Source organism: Coffea arabica, chromosome 1e, assembly GCF_036785885.1.
Source record: "Coffea arabica cultivar ET-39 chromosome 1e, Coffea Arabica ET-39 HiFi, whole genome shotgun sequence".
Lineage (NCBI taxonomy): Eukaryota > Viridiplantae > Streptophyta > Magnoliopsida > Gentianales > Rubiaceae > Coffea > Coffea arabica.
Genome location: NC_092311.1, coordinates 37,497,878 through 37,507,220, shown reverse-complemented (window position 1 = coordinate 37,507,220; position 9,343 = coordinate 37,497,878). Strand labels below are relative to the sequence as shown.

General features: G+C 35.1%; 1 protein-coding gene across 1 annotated transcript; it reads right to left on the bottom strand.

The window, feature by feature from the left end:
* Positions 1 to 3,608: 3,608 nt before the first annotated feature.
* On the bottom strand, positions 3,609 to 7,079 carry LOC113711291 (uncharacterized). Its single transcript, XM_072055229.1, has 2 exons — positions 6,055 to 7,079; positions 3,609 to 5,311 (listed from the first exon to the last, which is right to left on the bottom strand). Exon 2 carries the CDS (start codon positions 5,304 to 5,306, stop codon positions 3,966 to 3,968), a length of 1,341 nt encoding a protein of 446 aa, XP_071911330.1. The 5' UTR covers positions 5,307 to 5,311; positions 6,055 to 7,079; the 3' UTR covers positions 3,609 to 3,965.
* Positions 7,080 to 9,343: the final 2,264 nt, after the last annotated feature.

The window sequence follows — 9,343 nt, the reverse complement described above, 5'->3', positions numbered from 1 at the left end:
TATGATGACATCAAAAGTCGTCACTAAATTTGCTCAACTGTGACAACTTTTTTTGTCGTCACTGAGAATGTTGTCACAAAAAACCAAATTTCTTGTAATATTTTTGAGTATTTTGCATGTCATGTTTTCTTTAAATCACTTTAAACCATCATCAATCATTCAACTATTTTCTCAACTCACTCCATTTGATGATTGAATCATTAATCCTTCAAAAAAAATGAAGCTTTCACTGTAAAAATCTATAAAAATGTAATTTTTACCACTTTAACCACAAAATGCATTTTTTTCACTAGAATCCTAATTAATTAGTTATAAAAGTGACTAAAACACACCAAAACAAACCAACGAAACACACTTAAAACACGTAAAATATGCATTTATCAGAGTTATTTCCTCTCCTAGGGATTTTGAGTGAAAGTTTTGTAATTTTTTTTATTTTTTCTATTAGATCTAAGTTTTTTACAAATTTGGTTGTCAGATTTGAGATTTTTTAAATCCACCTTATTAGATTGCACCTTGATATGTAGGCTTGAATAACTTCATTAGTAAATCTGGGAGGTAGCAACTGGTACGATTGAAAATATGCACAGATAATATGAGGTTATACGTATTTTATCGAGAGAATTGCACCAATTGTCTTTCACATATCGCAAGTATGAAAAATTTGTCCTTTAGAATGAAAGGATCAATTTTAATTTGTAACAAAAAAATAATGATTAATTTTAGTCCGTAATTACTTTTTCCATTGAATTTTGGCTGGAATAAGCCACAGCCACATCATGTGGCCAATTTTTAAAGTGTAAATCTTGCTAATCACTTCAATATTTGATAAGTGATTAATTTACGTAATAATTGTATGATATTTTATATTATTTTTAGTCACTTTGGATATATTATTGGAAGAAAATGAATCATTTTGGCTATAATTGGTGAAAAATGCTTTTAAGTGATTAAATGAGGTTTTTATCAATTTCTACTTGGATTTTGTGCATTTTTTACAGTTTTGACACATTTTCGTATTTTGGCTATAACTTGAGCTACAGTGATCAGATTGAGATGATTCTTGAACCAATTTAAAGATAAGAGATAGATCTACAATTTTGGTGAAGACATTTGAATCCAGTTTGAAGGTTTTCCAAGTCAAAAAGCCGAATTACAGTGGCTACTTTTCTATAGTCAAAGCTGGAACAGGGCAATGAGCAGGTAAGGGTATTTCGGTCATTTCTTAGCCCACACAAATCCAAATGAGGTGATTCTTGATGCATTGGAAAGCTAACTCAAAGTACTACAACTTTCATGTTTTGGTTAAGAGCTAAATCAGCTTTTATCATCAAGAACAGTTCAGTTGAAGTTGAGTCAAAATCGGAGCAGAGCTGGAAATTGAACCAGAAGTGACCAAATGGTCACTGGAGCAATCCGGCCTGAATTTGGCCGAATTTCTGGCCGGATTGTGGTTAGAGAAGGCTGTTCTTTACGCGAAAAGCTTATTTTCAACTCCACCAACTCACATGTGATGCTAGACATGTGAGAAACATTTCCAGCTGTAAAAGGGAGTTGAAAACCTCATTTCTTGACCAGCCTTTCATCATTAAATAGCCAAATTCATTGCACGATGGAGGATATAGAGAGACATACGGGAGAAACTTGGAGTGCAGAGATGTAGCTCTTGCATTTTCTGAGTAGTAGCAGTAGGTTAGTATGGAGTAGAGTGTTATCCATTTTTGTTTATTAGCTAGGCAAATATGAAGATGGAGGATGAAGAAGGCAAGGAGATGAACTCATGTGACAAGGGTTACATTCCTTTTAAACTCTTTATCTTTTGTACTTGATTCTAAATTTAGTTAATATACAAGTTCTGGATTTTGTGTTCAATATGTGTTTCTAAAGTTTATGTCTTGGGTTTGGTTGAACTTTCTATAATTGTTAGTGTTTATTATTTGGTTATTTGATTGCTATGATTTGAGCAAGTTATTTAGCACTTTGGCTCTTTAAATCATGATTAATCTGGTACCATTGATTGTGATTATCTAAGGTGTTATTTCTGCAATGAAAATTGAGATTTAACACTAGTTCAAGAAATGTTAAACATAGGGAGTACACTCACGAAAGTAGAGGTGCACCTATGTGATTTTTAGTGATTCATTTCATGTAATTTCATTGAAGAAATGAACTTGTAGCTAATTTCATAACCATGAAAATAGGTATAGATTAGTTATGAGTATAGTTGATTCACTACGAAAGTAGGTTTCACATGTTTAAAGAAATTACACCATAATTAGCCTAGATAGTAGTACTCAATGATCAAAAAATGACAATTGCATGAGTAGTTGGGGATACCACAACCTAAGGAGTTTTTATTTGTTATTTTGTATAATTTCAGTAGGTTAAATTTGTTATAATTCATTGATAGTCTAAATAATAGAGAAGTTTTAGTAATACCGGTAATTGTTCACTTTTCCCTGTGGGATCGACCCGATATATACCCTAAACTACTGGTTGACCTGTATACTTGCAGTGAACGGGTGTAATTCGATTTTTTAACTTGTACGTATGTAAAATACCCGTCAAGTTTTTGGCGCCGTTGCCATTGCTTGTCCTCAAGCAATCCACTCATAATCAACTACAATGATTCAAGAGGTGGAATAATATATGCACTTTTGTCAAATTTAATTCCTCAAAACTCGGAAAATAATCATTATACAATTGTTCAAATTACACTAAATACTCATAATATCAAGTAAAGGAAAGATAATTATACCTTAACTTCAACAAGTTAAACTTAATCTCTCACGCTAACCTAATTTCACAAATAAGCAAATCACATAGTCGATTTATAGCCTTCCTCCTCCTATAATCATATTTTTCTCAAAATTTTACAACTAAAAGGGATTTATTCACACAAATTTTACTTAAATAATTAAAATGCCTTTTTACGCGAAAATCGACACTTTTAGGTGAAGATTCCCGGTTACTCAACATTTCACTTATTTAAGTTGCTATGCATACTCGTAATTCAAGTACCTTTTTACGCGAAAGTCGACATTTGTAGATGCCAACCCCTGGTTACTCAGTACGAGAATCATTGGAGTAGAACAATTTTTATTTACTTTCTTTTCTTTTCTTTTTTTTTATTCTTTTTTTTTCAGAAATAAAGGACAATAAATAGATGTTCCCTCTTAGAAAATATATAAGACTAATCAAAGGAGGAGTATAACCTTATCGACTATATCAATCACTTACTTGGAAAATTAAGTAAAGAGGAGAAATCTCATTCAAAATGCAAAATGATAGGCATAATTTTCCTTACTTTACCAAATATACTTTCTAAAATGTAAAAATCCTAATTGCATAATAACCATTTCCAAGTTAAATGAGGACTAAACTTTCCAAAATACACATAAAGTTTCAACAATTGGAAGAATTAAACACTTAAGGTTGGAACAATTTAGCCCTTTTTAAAACAAAAATGCAAAGAAAATTTTTTTTTCGGCCATAGTGAAATATTGGAAAAGATTTTAGAAAAATTTTGACAGAGTTTCCCCTTATAAATGGACGAAACTCCCTGCCAACAAACCCAATTTCAATAAATTTATCCATATGGCAAATAATTTACACACAATTCCAACATTTCTAAGCATTTATATCCACAAAATATCATCACATGGCGAGTAAATGCAAGTTCAATATTTTCCTCCCCCACACTTAAACTTCACATTGTCCTCAATGTAAGAAAAGGAAAATAAATAAAGAGTAAAAGAAAATACTGCTCAATTGAACTTGCGTAATCAGAATCCATGGCCAAGTGACGAATTTCCAACCATAAGAAGTCTGAAAACATAGATGAAGATCACTTGGATTAGTTCAAACAAAAGAAATAATGAAAATCACTAAAAATTAAACATCACAAATACTACAGAAAATAAAAGAAAAACTAGTGGCAATGTCACGAGGTGACGAGCACTCCCTCAAGTAGTCGCTTGGTCAGGTGAAGATGGTGGAGTCGGAGGAGCTTTAATACCCAACTTGGTATCGATGCGACGAATTCGCTCGGAGTTCCGTTTGTTCTCTTGGCGGCTCTTCTTCACCTCAGCCTCGACGCAAAACAGCTTATCCATTATCTTCTTCAAGAATGACCGAGTGTCTTGAGGTGAAGATGGACGACGTGAAGAAGACGACTCAGTTGAGATCGGTGGGGTGGTTGTCTCAACCCCTTGAGCTTCTTCAATTCGTTCAATTTCAGCTTCCTCCTCATGCCGAATGTCTCCTTGAGCACCTCCTTGAGTCGAGGGACCACCTATGTCTTTACTTTTCAAAATAAACCTGTAAAAATCCAATGTAAAGACATCCTTCTTCTTGAGACCTGTAGGGATAACATTAGAAAAATTCACTCCAGCCCTTTGAAACTCAAAGGTCAAGAACCGAGGATATGGGAAGGCATGTTTGATGTCGTTACTGCGAACCACAGCCCACATGTGGTTGGTGATAATGCTTCCCAATGGAATGCCTTGGATATTTCCTAAGCCATGCTCCATTTTATCCAAAAAGTAGATATCACTTGTGCGCGCCTCATTGGTTCCACTTGCCCTCGGAATTATGTTGGAGGCGAACAAGTAAATTAGAAGACGTTGCGACTTCGAAAATGATGATGTCAATACCGAATATCGCCCAATCTTCCGAGTAGCTTTGTACTCAACCCCCAAGCGTACAAGTGCCTCTAGCATGTTCCAAGAGTCCAAATCATTGGGTTTGAAGGCTTTCTTCAAATCTACCTTACGCCCTACATCCGAAACATGAAGATAGCACTCCAAATCAGCTCTATGGACTCGAACTATTCTCCCTCGCACTGTACTGGTAATCACTTCCGTGTCATAGTGAAAAACCTTCTTGTCCTCCACATTCGCATAGAATTCTCGGACAAGCTCCTCATAATAAAAGTTGGGGATGTTAAAGAAGTTTTCCCATCCCAACTTGGCAAAGGAAGTCTTGAGATGGTAGACCTCCTCAACATCCGGAGTGACATCCTTTTCCACCAATACCTTAGCTCCCCTCCTAACATTGTACCAAACTTCATTTTCGGCGGAGGTAAAGTGCGACTTATCATATGGGACTTCCTCCTCTTGTTCCCCTTGTGCCTCTTGTTCCTCTTGTTGTTCTTGTTGTTGATTCTCCTCCTCGGATGATGGCTCGTCTTGAAGCACAAGGCGTCTACTCGCTTTTCTTTTCAAGCGCGGTGGTCTAGATGTAGACGCTTCTCCTCTCCTATTGGGGGATGGAGATTTCACCGCACCTTTCTTAGTGCGAGCCATTGTACCTAATTAAAATTATTAAACGTTAACTTCATTTAATAGGTACATTGTTAATAGGTACATTGTACATTTAACAGACACTTGTTCACGTTTATCTTTATCTTTTAAAGAGACAACTTATCAACTTACTTGCTTAATATGTAGCAATCAGTACCATAAGTAAGTTTCAAAATTGATTATAAACAACAACAAGTGCTCTTATCATTTTTCCAAATAAAACATTTAAGTATAAAATGTCCAAATAATTAGAGGAAGCAATCAAGCAAAGCAATTAAGCACACACACAACTTACTCTCAACTTAATGACCTTAATGAGCATAATTAAATGCTAAATAGCACCTTAACCATGAGTTTTAGGCTTTACAAGATCATTAATTGTCTTTTCACCAAAAAAATCTAGCATAATCATACCAAAATCCAGATATAAACAAATTAAGCCTAAAATTAGCATGGAAATATTCTAGAACAATCCATTAATCTCCTATATTTTTATTTAATCCAATTAGCTCAAGAATTTAGCTAATAATTATCAAATCAAATTAATCCTCAAAATTAGCTAAAAGTGCTAAATTCACCAAATAATCACAAACCCATGAGTTAAACATCACCAATAATCATCAATAAGCTTAATAAACATAATAAAAAGCATCAAACTTCACCAAATGAAAAAAATTCGAAATTGCCCAAAAATAGAAAAAAGTGAAAATTGGCAAAATTCAAATGACAATATTTGGTGAAGATTTGTTACCTCAAACTTGTTGGTAGATGATTGATGATGCAAATGGTGAAGAAACCCCAAAAAATTTCACTCCAATTTGGCCCCAAATGAAGAGTTCAAAATTTGAAACCCTTGTTTCTTCTCAAGCTCAAATCCAAATTACAACTTGTTTTTGAAGGATTTTACACTATGAAATCAACTCACAAGGGAAAGGGAAGTGTTTTGGTGTATTTAGTTTGGAGATTCGATGGTGAAAAGATGGTTTTTAGGAGTAGTGTGTGTTTTAGGTGTGAGTGTGTGTGTGTGAATTGAAGAAGAAAGGAAAGAAAGATTTGGGGAATCCGTGCGCGGATTCCCCTATGTGCGCGCCTCTGGCCAGAATCCGGCCGGACGGATATGAGGCAGTGAGCAAAAAATTTTTTGTTTCGCCTCCCTTGACTATCCAGCCATGAATCCAGCCAATATTCACCAAAGACCGAAGTCTTACTCCTCAATCTTCTTCAATTCTTCCAATCCCTAAATCTAACATTGAAAAAAAAGTGAATTTGCCATGGCAGAACTACCAAGGTGTGGTTGCAGTGCTCCAGCTATGGTGAAAGCTTCATGGACGGTTGATAACCCAAGAAAGAAGTTCTATGGTGTGCCTATTATGAAGTAAGATTTTGCTAGAATTTTTTTCAAAAGATGAGGATTGAATTTTGAGAACAATAACAAATTATGTGTGATTGAAGAAATGGAAGTTTGCAGAAATTTTTTTATTGTTCATTAAAAATCGTAGTGACGAGAAATATTATAATTTAGACTGACTGGGAAATCATGAGCAATTACAGTGTACAAGACCAGGTACTTGGGTACAATTACAGGAAACCATCGTAGAGAGCCCAGGCCTACACAAAGGCTGAATCAAGGAGTTATTCGACGACCAAGGACAGTACATGGCTCCTTGTCCACAACCTGATTTGACTTATGGCTTGCTCGGCACACTGATCCTACTGCCTCCCCATTCTTCTCAAGATTTGATGTCACTGGTCTTCAAGTTCTTAAAGATAATGAATGGTCTTCAAGTTCAATATAGGTGATTAGTTACAGGTTTGGATCCTTTTTTTTATCTTAATACCCACAATGTGCAACCTCATCAATGCTACAGATTAGGTAACAGTTTGAAGATAATTTAACTTCCAAGATTAATTAATTAAAATAGGCCTGAGCAATGGGATTTACAAGAATGTGCGGCATCGAGCTATCGTCAATGTTGTATGTCAATGCTGCATCGTCAAGTGAGAGGCTGGGCGTTGCATGACAGAAGCACAGGCCACCAGCTCATAGATGATATAGCAGCTGTCAAACTCTTGATGAGTAAAGCTGTAATGCAAGAGTGGAGGAAGATTGAGATCCAGATGGACAGTAAGCAAGCTCTCAAGCTTATTCTGAACAGCAAAACTCAGGACATGCGTTTGGTCACCTTGCTGGAGGATATTCATGATTTGAAGTCCTTGTTTCGCATGTGCTCCTTTTGTTTAGTTAGGAAAGATTCTAATCATCTTAGTGACAGGATTAGTGGTTATGCGTTAGGCATATTGCAAGATGAAGAACTTTGGTTTCCTCAGTGCCATGGAGCACTGATTGCATAGTACCTTCAGCCTTTGCTCGACTTTGTAAAGTTCAAGTTCATCTATAAAAACAATTGTCGTTTTGAAAAAAAAAAAATAGCTATCGTCAATGCTAATCAAGCAAGACTGTCACTGGCTTCTCGCAGCGGATGGTTTGCCGGTTCTCTACACGGATTTCCCTATGCGGAGTATTATGAGAAGCTCAGGAGCAAGAACCTGGACCAGGAACATTGTTTGAAGTGATCTGCTAGATTTACCCTTTAAAAATGATCATGTGATGTGCTTGTGATTGATTCCGGCAAAAATTCAGCTAGAAAAGTGACTAAGGATGAAAAGTGATCATTTTTTATTGTTAGGGATTAAAATTGCTCCTTTTCATTTTGAGAGACTAAATTTTTACATTAGCGACATGTGAAGAACGATTGATGCAATTCTCCCTATTTTATCTTTTGATATTTTTGGAGTTTTACAGCATAATATTCTATCGATTTTTAATATTGTAGTATCTAAGATTTGTTCTTTAGATCTATCTGTATTTTTGTGTGGTTGATGTAATTTCTGCCATTAGTGAAGATTTAATGAAATGCTGATATTTTTATCAAAAAGGTTATAATTTAGTTTTAAATGGTAATTTATACATGTATAATAAAATGATAACTAAAACCAAAAACCATCCCACACAACCCAATTCTAATTTCTAACACACCCAAAACCCATCGCTCATATACCTACTGGCCACCAAAAATGGTTGCCTCTAGTACTGCCTCACAGTTTCTACTATCTCCATTATTTTAATATCTCACTCTCAACAAGCCACGGTCATCCTGAGTCCTAAACATCTATTGATTTGTGAAATTCTAGATTATGAAATTCAAGTTCTTTTCATTTTCTTTCTTTTGAAAGTTAATTCAATAAAAGAGTAAAATACTACTTTCCAAGTTCATTTTGAGACAAAAATGAATTCGAAAGAATGCAAAATGGTTGAAATATTTAGAGCCAAATTTCCGAAATTACAGATTTCTTTCACTTGAATTACTGCATTCGATTTCGATGCTCACCCCTTGTACAAGTACTAAATCATGGGCCAAAAAATAATAGCAATGAGTTTGAAAGTTACCGCTATGTTACAAATGCAATGACTAGTGATCATAAATATTATTATTGTGAATTCTTCTTACCTATGCAATGCCGTAATAGGGTTAGAAACATAGCTTAAGAGTTAGAAACCATCACTTTAATTTCTCACATATTCCTCTAGTCAATTGCCAATACATCAATAAATCATTGTTACAAAGTTATCTGAGGGTTACCAAAAAGCCCATATGCTAAAAATTCAAAATGAGACCAAGCTAGAGCTAACCTTTTCGAAGCGCCACGATGGTCTTTCTGAGAAAAGGCCAATGAACTTTGCACCTAAGTAGTGCAAATGTCATTTTGGTTTTGTTTTCTCCTATAGGATGTGTTTACTCTTCTGGACACACCGGTGTTGGATCTGTTGGGTAGTGACTTGCACCTATCACGCGTGGAAATTTAGAAGAGTTTCTTTTCTATTAGTACTTATATTTAGAGATTTATGTAATATTCCTTTTTTTTTGTTGCAATGGTAAAATTCTTATAACTTAATTTATCCTAATTTAGGGAGAAAGAGAGGAGGACTCGATGTGAGTAGAGACTGTGACGACCCCACTTCTCCCAAGGGCGAACCCAAG